We start from the raw sequence: 16,075 nt of genomic DNA on the forward strand, positions 1-16,075 counted from the left end.
AAGCTCTCCATAAGGATGTTTTATATCTCCTGTCTTTGAAAACATCAGCAGAGCAGAGGTCTCCTTGTCCCTGTCGGAATTTTCAGAAGATGGGGTTTCTCCAGTCTCCACCTGTCCCTTTTCCTCCTCCCCCCATCCCCACACCAGTTGGTGCTGTGACTGCAGAGAGAATGGCCTTGCATTGCGTGTGGTGCTGGGGATCTGAAGCCTGCCTGCCTAAGTCTGTAAAGTTCAATTGCAGGGGGCAAACTAAGCCGTGTTCTGGAAGGGGGCTTGTTCTCATATGTGACTAAGCTAGGGGTTGTGGGCACTGGTTCCACGTCCAAGCAATACGAGCCCAGCCCCAGGCTGCGATCAGGAAAGGTTCCCCTTTCTTTGGACAGTGGGTCACTGCCTTCTCTTTATTTCTCATTCCCAGCTTCTTCCTGCGCCTCTGCTCTGAGGTGCCTATCCTTGAAGACACGCTCATGCGGATCCTTGTCATTGGTTTGTCACGGTCTCCCCTCGGCCCTGCTGATGCCATGGAGCTTGCTGACCACTTGGTGAAGCGGGCGGCAGCTGTGCAAGCAGACGGTAGGAATGCTGTGCAAAAATGGTTTGGTGACGTAGCAATTCCCGCCCTATTGAGAGTGGGCAGCCTGTCACCTTCCTATCCCCCCTCCATGTGGGTCTGAGAGAGTCTGCAGTGCACGTGTACCACTGCTCCCCTGATCTACCTCAGAATGGTTGGAGCAGGTAGTAAGTGCATCTGCATTAGACTTGGGAAGAGCGTTTTGATCTAGTTGTTGAAGCACACGACTAGGAGCCAGGAACTTTCTGCCACTGGCTCTCTCTCTGTCTCTGGGCAAGTCACTCACCTCCCTGCACTATTCTCTGTCTGCAAAATGGAGCTAAACACCCCTGCACAGTGGGTTATTATTTGCTAATTACTGGCTGTGTATGGGCTAAGTAGTGCGATTGTTATTACCCAGAGAAAACTAATGTTTTTACAGCCAGTAATTTAACTGTTATGTAGAGCACAAAAGTCAATTAAAAATATTCTAAGCCCTAAAAAAAAAAATAGTCAAGGTGATTTACTAAAGTATTCTTTTGGCCTTACAGCTCATATTCAATATTGACTTGTGACAGATCACCTTCACAAATCACCTGGCCAACCAGATGTACTTAAGAACTCTGTCAGTGTGGCTGTCACTCAGATGAATATAACCATATGATTTGAGCTGTATGTGTTGAGTGTTTGTAAATGTGTCTGGGGGAGAATTCAGGGTGGTGCCAAAGCATGTCTCTAAAGCACATAGCATATGCTGGAGATTGGGCAGTAAACACAAAAGTCTAAAAGGTGAAAAAACTAGACTTTATTGTTTGACCACATTTTCATTGGTGAATCTGTCACAAAGTATTAATGCTCTAAATGCTGCATCATTTCACGTGTTGAAACAGTTGTAAGTTAGAGGGGCCCAGAAAGGTTAGACAGCAGACTTGGACTGAAAAAGGGCATTTTTCATTTCTCTGAACTCCTAAACTACTGAATGGATTTACTGCTAATTTTTTTTCTAAACCTGTTCCGTAGAAGTAAATAGTGTAGTGCTTGTTAAGTTTGAAAAATGTTTTCCCTAATCAAAGAACTTAAAACCCATCTTTAGCTGAAAAACTCAATATATATTTACTTAAAGTTGCTCCTGATCCTGATTTCTCCATAAACATCTTGATTGTTCCCAAACCCATATGATACAATCAAAGCCTGTGACAGTAGACTCATCTGAGGTTAGCCTTTCAGTACAGCTTATTAGCATAGTTCTTAAGCAAACATCAGCCAAGTACCCATGTCTATAACCTGTTCGTTCTCTTCCCACTTTAGATGTAGAGGTTCTGAGGGTGGAGAGAATCCAGCTGATCGATGCAGTCTTAAATCTGTGTACTTACCATCATCCGGAGAACATCCAGCTGCCCCCAGGGTGAGGCTTGTAGATGCAAAACTCGGAGTTGCAAAGTTCTAGCCCATGTTCACCTTGTTTCTGAGAGTACTTGAACCCTTCCCTAGAGTAAACTTGTAATAATGTCTTGCTCTGGTGGGAATTTCTGGGGAGCAGTGGGTGGGCTCTGTACCCTGCAGCTGATTCCCAGTGACTGGACTTGGTCGGAATTTCCCTGTGGAGAAGCTCTGAAATTTATGCCGGTGTGGGTATTTGCTGCTGATCCTTCCAGGTCTCTGTGCTCACTCACTTGAGCAGGGTATTCACCTGATATACCTGCAGGACTCTGACAATGCTGAATGCAAAAAGCTAAGCAGAGAAGCAATGTGTCTAGTGCAGTGGTTCTCAACCCGTGGGCCGCATGTGGCCCAATTAGCACAACTGTGGCCCAGCTCAGTTATGTGCTAAAGGCCCACCCACGTGCAGGGGTACACCAGATTCCTGGCTGCCCTGCCACCCAGCAGGGTCGGTGTCAGGGCTGCCGGCCCCTGCGGCCCAGGTAACACATTGCGGCCCACAATGTGTAATAAGTTGAGAACCGCTGGTCTAGTGATTAGAACAGGCAACTCTGAATACAAATAACTTGGTTCTGTCAATGGCTTTTTCAGGTATCAGCCTCCAAATCTAGCCATCTCTACCCTCTACTGGAAGGCTTGGCCTCTCCTTCTGGTAGTGGCCGCATTCAACCCTGAAAACATTGGTGAGTTATGAGCACTTCTCTGAGCACCAGCACAGCTGGGATGTGTCACAGGAGAGAGCTCTGCTGACTCCTGCTGTCTCAGCTGTAGATGCACATGAGGATGGCTAGGTTTTGTTGTTGCATGACTCCACATTGATGCATATGCGCTGCGTAAGCAGAGCTCTGTGGGTTCGGGGTCTAAAAGGAATTTGGATCACATGGTAAGTGGAGCATAGTGTGAGCAGGGGGATTAGTTGTGAGTGCCTGTTCTGTTTGTATGTGTGAGGGAACGAGTGCTTGCACTCTGCGGGGATGGGAAGGGAGTGTGGTATGCTCTGTGCACACACAAATATCCTGACTGGGTGTCTAATCCCCTGACTGCCCTTTTCTTCTGGGTTGCAGGGTTGGCTGCCTGGGAGGAGTATCCCACACTAAAGATGCTCATGGAAATGGTCATGACTAAGTGAGTGGTGTTTAGCTCTTTTAGTTTCATCCCACTCCTGAAGAGAACGGATTTCTGAACCACGTTTGCACCTGACGGCTTCTTCCTTTCTCTGTCTGAGGGGTAGGGGGAGATGAGGTTTGGCACAAAGCTTACGGAAGTGAAACCTGCTGGACAGCAGCTGGGCTGAGCCTAGAAAGAGCGAGGACCTCTCCCTTAGCTGTCACAGATCGGCAGTGAAGCCAGGCTCTGTGAAAGGAAGGGATGCATGGGACATGGCTTGTTGGAAAGGGCGTGGCTTTTCATCCACATTTGGAAGGCCCATTAGTGTTTTCATGCTGTCTGACTGAACCAAGAACATTGTGGCATTTTGACTCTTTGCTCAGCACAGAATTTATAGCACAGAAGGTCAAATAATTTTTGTGCCTCTTCTTCCCAGTAATTACTCCTATCCCCCCTGCACTCTGACGGATGAGGAGACCCGCACAGAGATGATTAATCGTGAGCTCCAAATATCCCAGCGGGAAAAGCAGGAAATTCTTGCATTTGAGGGTCATCTGGCTGCTGCATCTACAAAGCAGACTATTACAGAGAGCAGCAGCCTCTTGCTGTCCCAGCTCACCAGTCTGGACCCCCAGTGAGTAGTCTTCTCCACTCTGGTACAATCAGGGAGTTCCCACCCTTGTAGTGGCATCCTCAGACAGGAAGAAACAAGGCTGAAGATCTCACTTGGAGGCAGAGAGCTCCAGGCAGAGGCTTTCAGGTGGGCTATGGTAGAGTAGTGGTGACTGGCCAAGGAAAAAAAGGATTCGGTGGCTGTGTAGGGCAAATACAATGTGCCCTCTCCATTTGGACTGCTTCCTACCCCTTCTGTCACATGTGTGGCTTTTATGCACTGATGACCGAGTGTGTGTCTGTCTCTTTGTGAGGGTGGGATTAGCTGTGTGTAAGGCCTCTTTGTTTCTCTGGCAGGGGCCCCCCACGCAGACCTCCGCCACATGTCCTGGAGCAGGTGAAAAGCCTAAATCAGTCTCTCCGCTTAGGACATCTCCTGTGCCGCAGCCGCCACCCAGACTTTCTCCTCAACATCATTCAGAGGCAGGTGGGTTTCCTGAGGATCTGGGAGACTGGAACTGGCTTCTCTGGAGCTTTGAGGAAGCATGGGAGCAAGCATGTTGCAGGAAGGTATCTCAGTAATGCAGGGGCCTGAAGCCTGGGTTTATGGGATCTGCAGGGATAGAAAGCAGGAGATGAATCAAATGCAAGGAAAAGTGGCTTATTTCTCTCCCCTGGAGTGTGGGGGTTGCCTTCTGCTGCTTGAGAACTAATGGGAGATGCTTACCAGTCAGTGCAATGGTAAACGTGCAGGAACGCCTGGATTTTCCAGCCCTTCATTGTATCTGTCGTGTTCCCTAGGCCTCGTCCCAATCAATGCCATGGCTAGCAGACCTGGTTCAGTCCAGTGAGGGCTCCTTGGATGTTCTTCCAGTGCAATGTCTTTGTGAGTTCCTGCTGCATGATGCTGCTGATGAATCTGCCTCAGGCGAGGAAGAGGAGGAGGGAGAAAGTAAAGAGCAGCGTGCCAAGAAACGTCAGGTAAGTGACCTCCTGGGTTGGTTGCTTCAGGTATTTGAGTGGCCTGGTTCTGATATGATCTCATTGGATGGATACCTTCTCTTTCCAGAGACAGCAGAAGCAGAGACAGCTGCTTGGGCGCCTGCAGGACTTGCTCCTGGGCCCCAGAGCTGATGAGCAGACCACTTGTGAGGTGTTGGACTACTTCTTGCGGCGCCTCAGTTCCTCTCAGGTGGCCTCCCGAGTGTTGGCCATGAAGGTAAGAAGAACAGACAGTAACTGGTTTGGGTTTTCCAGGGATGATGGGCAGAGTCTCTCACTTACGTGGTTCAGACAGCACTTGGGCATGGAGGGGCTTTTGAATGGAGCTGTTGTTCCTTATTTTCTGCATGCTGCCCTTGAGCTAAAGGCAAGAACCTTGCTCCATCCTCATTTGTCCATTTGAACTCTTCTCTCCTGTTTCGTGGATGTCACAAATGACTCTGGTGCTTTGTTCAGACAGGGCTGCAGAGTCCTGTCCTTCCAAGCAAGCAGATTGTCCAGGTACAATATAGTAAATATGTATTGGAGGCCACCCTTGCTGGGTAGCCTACCTCAAGATCTCCCTAAATGTACCAAGTTGATTGTTGCTGTTTGCTGTTAAAACACCACCTCTGTTCAGCAGCTGGTTTTTCTTTTTATGTCCTTTTGAGTATGTTCACTTAAGCTGGGATTAAGATGCAGATCCTATGCGTGCAGAATCCAGACTGCAGATCCTGGGGCTCTTGGGGAAATCAACATCAGTTGTCCTTGGGGTACTCCCAATAGAATGTAAATGGGGAAACTGCTGTTGACTGCAGACTTCTCTGAACATACTTGGTACCATGAGGACAGTAGAGACGTGCTCTCCTCCCATGTTCTGTGTTGATTGTTGTGATTGGGTACAGTAGTCTGAAACCTCTCCCAGGGTAACTGTTAAGTAGAGAGTTCTTTTGGTTGCTGCTAAAACACAAATGGCCAGTTCCAGTGACCCAGAGTCCATGTTTCTTCCTGTGATGCATACACATCACCTTCAGGTTGTTAGTGGATGGAATTTGAAGCTCTGTTTTCATTTTGGGGTTCTTGGTTTATGGTACAGTATGAAAATGCTCACCCAGCTGTTGTTTTATATACATGGGCTTTGTCCATTGTACATCTCCCTGCAGGGTCTGTCCTTGGTGCTGTCGGAAGGGGGATTGCGTGATAGAGAGGAAAAAGAGCACCCTATGGAGGAAGATTCTGGTGACTCTGAGCTCCTGCAGGGATACCAATGGCTGCTAAGAGACCTGCCGAGGCTGCCGTTGTTTGACAGTGTTAGGGCAACTACATCTATTGCCTTGCAACAGGTAAAGGTGACTGGGAGCAACTGGAGGTGTTGGGGAGGTGGGGCAGGGATAGGAGTGGCCTGCTCCGAAGGCAGAGTGTCCTCTGCCCTATTGATGCTAAACTGAACCAAAGGGATGTGTGTATATATTGGGATAAGGGATGTTCCCTAATTTGCTACTGCTTGTTGCTCTTGTCTAATGATCACTAACTGGAAAACCTCTTGTTCCAGGCCATCCACATGGAGACCGATCCTCAGACCATCAGTGCTTATTTGGTGTACCTATCCCAGCACGCCCCCATAGAGGATCAGGGGCAGCACAATGACCTCTCTCTGGTAAGAGAAGGGATTGAGTGATCACATGGAAACACTGTATCTCACACCTCTCTGCGCTGTAACGACCACAGGCTCGTAACTGAGCCAGAGACTTGCTGTACAAACTAACCACCTGTTAATGAGTTTACAAGTCACACGCGGGGGTGTCTTGTTTCTTTCAAGTGTCTCACATTGGAAGTCAGACTACATGTGACTTTCTGATTTGGGAGGTGGATAGCCATTCGCAGGAGTATGGTGAATTTGAGACTATAGATAGGTTTAAAAAAAATAAAAAATCCCAACCCTGATAGAGAGTGCAGTCTCTGGACCCAGCTGGAGAGTGTTTGCCATTAATACCTAGGTATATGATAAATGTTGGGAAATTGGGAGTGAGGCATAACAACATGACAAGTCAGGCACATTTTGTAGTAAACAAAGAGGAGTTCTGAATTTTTTAAAATATCCTTTGGGCCATCTTGGGTACTTGGCGTCTTTCATTGTTCACAGATTTTAAAGGGTACCTTGCCAGCACTTTCTTGCCTTTTGTGCGGGTTCTGTGCTGCCCTGGTGATCTCCCAGTGATAGGGACGTAGGTCTTATGGAGAATCTATTGAATCGTTCTTTGCCTCCTGGGAGTCATGTGGGCTGGTCTCCAGGCTCTGTGCGCGCGCATGCCCAGTGTCTTAAGTTACGATTGTTAAAATATAACAAAAATCATGGGATCTCTGAGTCTTCTAACAACCACGACAAACCTTCCATCTGACTTAAACCTGGTAACACTCCCTGTGCTATAGGTGTATGGAAATCTGGATATGCCATAACAGAGGGGGCAGTTGTTAAGTAAGGAAGATGATTTGTGCTACACCTGCTCCAGTGTTGCCCACCTCCCAAAGATTGCAGTTCCATCCATAACGTCCCCGTGGCCCTTATGTAGCAAGATGGACCAGTGGACTGATCCAGGGCAGGACCAGGTGGGCAAATAGCTTTTCCCACAATCAAAGCTGGAGAGGGCTAGGGAGTGAAGCAGGAGTGCCTGTGTGAAGATTTTCACAGGTGTTTTCTCCCTGCAGGATGTGGCCAGGCTCATAGTGGAACGCTCCACCATCATGTCTCATCTCTTCTCGAAACTCTCATACTGTGCTGAGTCAGAAGCAGTGCTGGTTGCTCTGCTCTCCATCTTCTCTTGCTACGTTAAGCGCATGCGCCAGAGCAAGGAAGGGGAGGAGGTGTACAGCTGGGTAAGCATCTCCCTCAATCTTCTTTGAGTCCTTCTCTTCCCTCCGGCTGTCTGCGTCTCTCTATCTCTCCTAGCATTCCTATTTCTGTACTCTCTTTCATGGTTACTTATTTTCTTTCCCCTCCTATAGTCTGAGTCCCAGGATCAGGTGTTCCTTCGCTGGAGTAGTGGGGAAACAGCCACTATGCACATTCTTGTGGTCCATGCGATGGTCATTCTGTTGACGCTGGGACCACCTCAAGGTTGGTAATGTGCAACCAGCGGATATGTATGGGGCAGGGAATGCAGGGCTTACAAATTCTTGTTTTGCTGCATGTGTTGCGAGCCTCTTAAGGTTATAAAGAAACGTACGTTTTACTTTTTTCTCTATTTGATTTAAGCACTTAGTCTCTGCTCAGCAAGTAACCCAAAATATCCTAGGAGCTGTTGGGAACATTTCAAATCCATTGTTCGGTTCAGTGGGTTATGTTTGAACATTGTTTTTATTGGCAGCATCCAATTTTAAAGTTACTGATGGGAATTCTCTCCCCCAGTGTAGCGTGAGAGTCAGACCATTTGGCATATGGCTCACATTCCTCTTATCCAATTTAAGCTTGTCTTTTGTTGCTGAAGCAGAATGGTGGTTCGCGGCCTCTTAACAAGGAAGTGACCTCGTTTATACTGAGAAGGGTGGGGTATATCAGTGTGTATAATGTGCATGTGGAATAACTTTTGTAACTGTTCTGGTAAGCAGGGGAAGGTGACTTTTGCGCCTTGCTGGACATTTGGTTCCCAGAGAAGAAGCCCCTCCCCACTGCCTTTCTTGTTGACACTTCAGAGGAGGCCCTGCTGCTTCCTGACTGGCTGAAGCTGCGCATGATCCGCTCCGAGGTCCCTCGCCTAGTGGATGCAGGTGAGTGGGGCCCAAGGGACACGTGCTGGGGGTTGGGTTGCCAAAGCCAATGAAAGATATGGAAATGCTGCATTGAAAAATTAGCCCAGCTCCTTTGAGGTCTCAGCCGTCTTTATCCCATAGGTGCTGTAGATGAGTGGAGGGATAGAGGGGAGTGTCTGTCTGTTAGCAGATTTGGATTTCTTTCTTTGCAGCAGAGAGGTTCCAAGCACAGGCCTCTTGCCTTGCTTCACTAGGCTGTTTGCTAAAGGGCTTCCATTGCCCTCCAACAGAGACTTAGGGACTTTGGGCTAGTCCAAGCGGGGACGTGTGTGTAGACCAGTGGTTCTCAGCCCCCAGACCACGTGCAGGCCAGTCAGCACACAGCGGCGGCCCATGTGATATCCTCAGGGCCATACAGGTAGTATATATATTGTGTGGATGCAGCCCACATAACCCAGAGAGAGCTGCATATGTGGCCCACAGTGGTAAATAGATTGAGAACCACTGGTGTAAACTCTTCACTTACTCCTTATATACTACTCTGTGTTGTCTACCTTCAATCCCTTTCTTTTCTGGGGGGAGGGGTGCACTGGTACATGGGGACTAGTATAAAGCATTTAAGGACTGCCGACTAGCATCAGGCTCCTGCAGTTCAATCCAAGTGGAAGGTGAATAAACAGCAGCATTCAATCGAGGGGGGTGGGAGGAGCCTTCTCTAGGCAGCTCTCGACTCCAATATCAAACCCCCTGGCACAATGCAGGCTGTTCTTTCTGCTTACCGTTGAGCTCTGTCCATGCCTGTCTTGCACTGGCTGTGGTTTTGGCATTTGCACCAGGCCGGGGAACTGTTCGGCCTCTAAAGTCTTATTAGGATTGTACTGCCAGCTTGACTATTGAGCCTTACCATTTATTTTAAAGGGAGCAAGGGCTGTGGAATTAGAGGACCTTCCTTTTACTTAAACCAGATCCATTTGTATTCCTTTGACTAAATTAAGCTGCAGAAAACATACATCTGACCACTAGGGTGAGTGCATATCACAGCTTGCATAGCACACGACAGTGCCTACAATGGCAGTAGCAGTGCCTGAATAATATAACGGATAGCTGCATCTTTTAGCATCACGTGGCTCTTCACTGCTGTCTGTTCTTTGCATTCAGAGGTTTTGTCCCTTCCTTACTAATTAAATGACAGCTCTCTCTTGCCAGTGATTGAATTATTCAATAATTCCTGCCCGCGGCCATCAACAGAGAGGGTGGCAGTTATTTTTAATACAGATGATTTGGTTCCTGAGGTTTTGATCAAATTAAATGGAGGATCAAATTAACCCTGGAGTGAATTAACTGGAGGATGCAATAAGAAGGAAAATATGTGCAGAGTCTGTACAGGGCAAAGAGAAACCCATAAGCAGCTGTCAGTGTTGGCTTAGGTCCTGTGCAGCCCTGCTAGTAAAGGTGTCATTGATGGCGTGTCCAAAACCACATGGACCTGCTCACGAACATATCCTGCTCCTATGTGTGAGTGACTCAGAAACCTGAGGATTCTGACTGGCCATGTCTGCGTGTTTCAGCATTGCAGGATCTGGAACCGCAGCAACTGCTTCTCTTTGTTCAGTCCTTTGGGATCCCAGTCTCCAGTATGAGTAAACTCCTGCAGTACCTGGATCAGGCAGTGTCTCACGACCCACAGACGCTGGAGCAGAACATCATGGACAAGAGTAAGATCTTAAGATTAGGCTGTCTAGGAATCTGTCTCTTTCTGGACCTGCTGTTTAAATCCTCCTTTGTTAGCTCGAATCATTTTGCAGCTTCCTTGTAGGTTCCAAGATAGCTCAGCCTGACCTCTGTCAAGGCCACCTTAGCAGCCATGGCTGTCCACAGGGACCTGTCTGAGTAGGCTTGGAGTGTATTTCTCAAGGGTGTAGCATTTTCTAGCTTAGCTTGTGAGAAATTTGGGATTGTTTGTGGGTGATTTCTGGCTGTCTGTGAAACAGGGTTTGTTCTTGCTGGGGTTTCTCTGCTTACTTGGAATGCGGAGGGGTGTGTAAATTCCCTGCAGAATGGGAGCTGTGCACATGGCAGCATTTGTATCCAACTTCATATTTTGTCCTTTTTCAGATTACATGGCTCATCTTGTGGAGGTTCAGCATGAGAGAGGAGCTACGGGGGGGCAGACCTTCCACTCTCTGCTCACCACTTCCCTGCCAGCATGCCGAGGTATTACGCAACATACACTAATCACTCTCACAACAAAGAACTGACCAATACTCCACCTCAGCCTTTGTGAGGCCCAGCTCCAGTCTGTCTTTCTGAAGTGTGGGTTGCTTTGTTGTCCTTCAGGTGTCTCCCAGGCTGAAAAAGGAGATCAGTCCCCTTCATACAAACTTCTCCACCAATGGACACCACCCCCAGCTAGAACTTCCCTATCTCCACTCCTGGACTAGGAGAGGAATTCTGGTTTCTCTGGAGGATTTTATTACAACAAATTCTATCCTTGTTCTTTTCTCCATGTTGTTTAGCTCCTCATGTTTGGTCTAAGGAGAAAAGGCTGCTGTTTACCTTTCTACCAGTTTGGGGTCTATAAAACTGGGGCACATCTCTTCATTTGGGCCCCAATTGGTGACGCTTGCCTATGACAGTGTTCCTTTAATCTCTCTGCAGATGGTGCTGACACTCCAAAGCCCAAAACTAGTCCTGAGACCCCACAAGGACAGAGTAGGATCCGGGCGTTGACTCAAATCCGGGTCCTGGGTCCTGAGGATGACCTGGCGGGCATGTTTCTTCAGGTATTGCTACTGCATCTGTTATTTAGAGAATAGGTTTGTCTGCAGCTACTCCCTTCTGTATCCCCGGGCCCAACAGCTGCAGTGCCTTTTCCAGACCCAACGCCTACATTCTAAGCCTGGTTTGATGAACTCTGGCCTCTTGCTTTCACAGTGCTTGGAAGGAGGGAGTTATAAGTCTTTGGTTGTGGAGGCCATGCTATTTTAAAGATAATGGAATTACTGATGGAAAGATCTCATGGTTAGAGCATGAGGTTGAGACCTAGTTCTGCCACTGTTAGTAGTTTTGTGGGCAAGTCACTTAACTGCTGTGCCTCAGTTTCCCTATCTGTGTGGCTCTACCTCTGAGGCTTAATTTGGTAATATTTATGAAGTGCTTGTGGATCCTAGGACAATAGTTGCTGTGTAAATGCAGGATATTAGTATCAGTAGTCTTATTTGATCTATAAGACACTGCTTTGCCTGTTCCTCCCTAGGTCACTAAAGTATTTGGAAAGCAGGTACTGTTAGGTCCCCTCTAGTGTACACGGTCAGAGCCACGTCTCCATGTCAAGGAACAACCCTATGTAAACCAATTCCCTGAAGCAGTGGCTGTTATCGTGCAGATGGTCCTTTTGTTTGTTTGTTCTCGTACAAGCTTGCCGTCTTTCAATTTTCTGTCAGCTGTTCCCACTGAACCCGGATCCCCGGTGGCAGAATTCGAACCCGCGCCCCATCTCCCTGGCGTTACAGCAGGCACTGGGTCAGGAATTGGCTCGCATCCGCCAAGGGAACACACAGGTGACAGGGATTTCAGTGCGTCTTCTCCAGGCAGTGGCAGCATTGATGAACTCTCCACATAGCGGGGCTCTGGTGATGGCCATGCACCGAAACCACTTTATCTCCTGCCCACTGCTGCGTCAGCTGTGCCAGTACCAGGTGAGCCATGTGGGAGTGGGCTCTTGTCTAGCATGGAACTGGGGGCAGAGGGGAAGGGAGCAGTTAAGCTCAGACCTCTGAAAAAACCAGCAGCCTGTAGCACTGGCAGCCTTGCTCTTGGGGACTAGTAACTGCAGTACAGGAACACCCTAGAATAGCCTTCAGAGCAGGGAGAGATTTACCTTAGGAGATATACTGTATTAGTGAAGGAAGGCATTGAACTAGATCTATGTAGTTGTTCTGTATCCTTGCAAGTGAGTCTTTCCAGATGTGCATGGGGAGATGCAGGTCACAGAGTTGACATTCAGTGAGCTGGGGTTCCAGGTAGCCTGTCTGCTGTATGTGCCCATGCATGCTGCGGGCGTTATCGCCTTGTCATCTTCGTACAAACAATCCCCACCACCAGGACTCCCAGCTGCACCTTCCCTAGCTTTACACCTGTAACTTTTGGTATTCTCTCCCCAGCGCTGCGTACCCCAAGACACCGCCTTCTCCTCGCTCTTCTTTAAAGTCCTCATGCAGATGCTGCAATGGCTGGAGAATCCTGCTGTGGAAGATGGTCCTCTGCGTGCTCAGCTCAAGTCCTTTGCTGTGCAGTACTCTTCAAGGCATAGGATCAGTGATGGTAAGAGGCATTAAGCAGAGTGTGCATCTCGGAATGGACAAAGTGGGGCAGAGAAGGGTCAAAATCAGAACCTGATGCTGAGTCTAATGTGGCTGTTTTTCCACCCCCTTTCTGAGAATGAAATGGAGAGGGTTGTCATCGTTTCAGCATGTGGAGAGCTATATAGAAATGCCCAAGAGTAAAAAAGAAAGGGGGAGATTAGGTTGTGCTCATGTCCACATGTTGTTCGAGTGACATTAATAGGGACAGGAGGCAGCCAAAATGATTAATCATTAGGATAATTTGCAATGAAGGCCCATCAGCTGATGGCCTCTTAGAGAGCAGGCAAGTGGGATTGTGGGAAATCTCAGGACTGTGGATATCAGAGTTGATGATGTGAATGTAGTTGTCCTTGATTTAACACTGGCAAGAGACTGCAAGGTGAAACAGTTCCATGCCGTTGTTTGTTTTGCTGTCCATCATCTAGCCAGAGTTCCAAGGCCGGGGGATCTGGAGAGCACAGCCAAAAGTACAAGCTTGAGGTTTGGACTTAACTGCCTTTGGGTTGACCATAGGGTCTTCTAGCCATAGATGCTTGTGACTCCGGCCCCAGCACTCTGTTGGGGTTTTTTGATGGGCACGAAAGTGCTAGTGTGTGCAGGTTTCAGATGTTAAGCTCTTAGAAAGAGGAGTCATGTGAAGTGTTTGTATGAAAGAAGCCACAGCAAGGCTGGCGGAATGATTAAAGGAGGACCCTGGTGTGGCTTAGTGGTACTGATGCTGTGATTCCCTGCAGTTCGAGGTGGGTTCCTGCACCTGGCAGAAGCACTGGCATTCCGTCGTGACCCTGATGTGATCAGCTCCACTGTACGAGCCATCATGGCAACCCTGAAATCTGGAGAGAAGTGTAATGTGGAGCCAGAACTCATCAGCAAAGGTATGGCTATCCTTCTGCCCTGCCTTCTGGAACTGCCATTGGTATTGGGGACAGAACAGAGATGTGCATGCTTGCTCCACTGCTTAGTTGGAGTGTAGAGCTGGGGAGACTGCTTTTGCTCTCCTGGATCAAGGGTTCTGACCTACTGGAAGGTTGCTCCTGTCTCATTCTACCTCCTTTTGTTGCATTCTGTCATATTGGTTTATAAGCTGCTTGGGACAGGGACAGGAACTGAGAAACAGCGCATAATGCTGGGTTCTGCTTCCCTAGTGAATAGTAGAGTATCCATAACTTCTGTAGAAAGTTCCAAGACTGCCCTGTCTCTCACTGAGATTCACTGTAAGGGAGTGCAGTACTAACCGGCTTCATGAAAGATGCAATCATCTGGCTCACCAACTTCACACTGACTCCCAAAGCCTCTGAGAGAAGTCTCTTTCTCCCTCTGTTAGTCCTTCAAGGTCTGATTGAAACACAGTCTCCTTACATGGAGGAGCTTCTGACTGTCCTCTTCTCGGTTACCATTGAGACCACAGCCAGGTTCCCTGCCATGAGACCAATTGCTGTGGTGAGCTCTCTGCTGCTCCAGGAGAAAGAGGAGACACCTGTGAAGAAGGAGTTGGATAGCAGCAGGTGAGTCTCGGGGTGGTTGGTACTGGTGACTCTGTCTGGTTTTGTGGCACCTTTCCTGATATTTGTGCTGTGCTCTTAGTGCTGAAGCTGCTCGTCTAGGGCCCTCCTCGGGCCTTCTCAATGACTGGCTGGAGATGCTGGACCCTGAAGTAATCAGCAGCTGCCCAGACCTCCAGCAAAAGTTGCTGTTCTCCTGGAACACGGTACGAATCTCTCAGCCAGGAATGAATCTTAAATTGAAGCCCCTTTCTTGAGCTGCAGCCTTCAAGTCTGAATCCCTCAGTCTGTTCCACTGTACTAGCTAGTGGGAGAAGGGGTCTGTTCTGCTCCATCGATAAGAGCACGTTCTACACCAGTGGTCACCAACCAGTTAATCACGATCGACTGGTCAATCCTAGAGGATCTCTCTTAGGGGCGGGGTAGATCTTGAGTTGCCCTTAAATTCAAAAAGTGATCTTGGGCATAAAAAGGTTGGAGACCACTGCTATACACAGTGATGCCAATTCCAGAGCAGCACAGTCTGTCTCTAAAGAGGGCCTGAAGTGAATTCTTCTCCGGGTGGGATTTTGCACTCCATGTCACTGCCATCCTGGAATCTTGGCATTTCTGTAGCCCCCTTCTCCCAGGCTCTCTCAGCACTGTACAGCTATCAGTTACTTAGTCCACAGCAGATCTGCGGCTAGGTTTTCTCACCATTTTACAGATGGGCAAACAGAGGTTTGGAGAGGGCTACTTGCCCAGGAACATGCAGGGTCAGAGTCAAGACTGGAACTCATCAGTCTTGGGTTCTGATCACTTGCTCTAATTGTTAGGCTTCACTGCTGCTCTAATCCTATGTCCTCAATTTTTCATGTTCCATGCACAATCTGTATCCTCTGTTCTAAGTGTATCTGAGCCCTCCTCTGCTACTCCTACCCCCTCTACCTAAGTGTCCTAAAATGGATTCAGACTTCCATCTCTCCCTGTTCTCTCCAGACTAAAGGTTATTCTGGGTCTCAGGTGCCCTCTTTTCGCCCATATCTGTTGGCTCTCCTAACTCACCAGTCCAGCTGGACAACATTGCACCAGTGCATCAGGATTCTGCTTTGCAAAAACCGGGAGCAAAGGTGAGTCTTTCAGATACCAATATTATATTTGCAGACATTCCCTTCTTCCAAAGCTCTAGTGATTTGTAGACTCTATCGACTCAGGGCTATGGTGTCTCTAATCTCAAACTTGCTGTTGAATCTCAAACTTGCTGTTGAACCCATTGAAATTTTTCTGTCTTCTGGCAGGTTTGACCCGACTGCATCCTTAGATTTCTTGTGGGCCTGTATTCACATCCCTCGGATCTGGCAGGGAAGGGACCAGAGAACTCCTCAGGTAGTGGTTTAAATCCTTCATAGTCCCTCTCAGGATGGGAGAAGGGGATGTGCTTTTCACACTGGCCTGGTTTTCCATGATGTCTTGGGGGACCCTGGTGTATAATAGCAGATTTGCTGCCAGCACCCCAGCACGTTTGTAATCTCTTGTGCTACAGTTGCACATGGAGATGGTGATTCACAGTTTTGGTTCAGAACTGATACAAATAAATGTACATTTTCCCAGATGTAAAACTTTCACTGCAACAAAACAAGCGTCTGGTTGTAGCTCTTGCAGAGACTGTTAAGAGTTATAGTGAAAATGTAGCCACGTAGCTACATCTTTGCAGAACTAACTGTCCGGTAGGCAAGTACAGATGGAGTGAAAGAATAATTCCCCCCTTTGGGTTGGGAAGTGCAAGCTACCCC

General features: G+C 48.2%; 1 protein-coding gene across 2 annotated transcripts in view; it reads left to right on the plus strand.

Moving 5' to 3' along the window:
• Window positions 1–16,075, plus strand: part of INTS1 (integrator complex subunit 1) — a 36,463-nt gene that overhangs the window by 10,232 nt on the left and 10,156 nt on the right. The window contains exons 15-37 of one of the 2 annotated variants that reach the window (XM_084640860.1): window positions 419–573; window positions 1,859–1,955; window positions 2,582–2,673; window positions 3,055–3,115; window positions 3,534–3,731; window positions 4,067–4,196; window positions 4,511–4,690; window positions 4,779–4,928; window positions 5,854–6,033; window positions 6,243–6,347; window positions 7,397–7,564; window positions 7,694–7,805; window positions 8,294–8,455; window positions 10,006–10,152; window positions 10,553–10,651; window positions 11,096–11,220; window positions 11,881–12,135; window positions 12,601–12,760; window positions 13,536–13,676; window positions 14,126–14,306; window positions 14,386–14,509; window positions 15,282–15,412; window positions 15,581–15,668. In XM_084640860.1, coding sequence (XP_084496986.1) covers window positions 419–573; window positions 1,859–1,955; window positions 2,582–2,673; window positions 3,055–3,115; window positions 3,534–3,731; window positions 4,067–4,196; window positions 4,511–4,690; window positions 4,779–4,928; window positions 5,854–6,033; window positions 6,243–6,347; window positions 7,397–7,564; window positions 7,694–7,805; window positions 8,294–8,455; window positions 10,006–10,152; window positions 10,553–10,651; window positions 11,096–11,220; window positions 11,881–12,135; window positions 12,601–12,760; window positions 13,536–13,676; window positions 14,126–14,306; window positions 14,386–14,509; window positions 15,282–15,412; window positions 15,581–15,668 — 3,241 coding nt within the window. The remainder of the gene's footprint in view (window positions 1–418; window positions 574–1,858; window positions 1,956–2,581; window positions 2,674–3,054; window positions 3,116–3,533; window positions 3,732–4,066; window positions 4,197–4,510; window positions 4,691–4,778; window positions 4,929–5,853; window positions 6,034–6,242; window positions 6,348–7,396; window positions 7,565–7,693; window positions 7,806–8,293; window positions 8,456–10,005; window positions 10,153–10,552; window positions 10,652–11,095; window positions 11,221–11,880; window positions 12,136–12,600; window positions 12,761–13,535; window positions 13,677–14,125; window positions 14,307–14,385; window positions 14,510–15,281; window positions 15,413–15,580; window positions 15,669–16,075) is intronic. The other variant, XM_084640861.1, reaches the window with a different exon arrangement.

This window comes from Lepidochelys olivacea (assembly GCF_965140295.1).
Source record: "Lepidochelys olivacea isolate rLepOli2 genome assembly, chromosome: 10".
Taxonomy (NCBI): domain Eukaryota; kingdom Metazoa; phylum Chordata; order Testudines; family Cheloniidae; genus Lepidochelys; species Lepidochelys olivacea.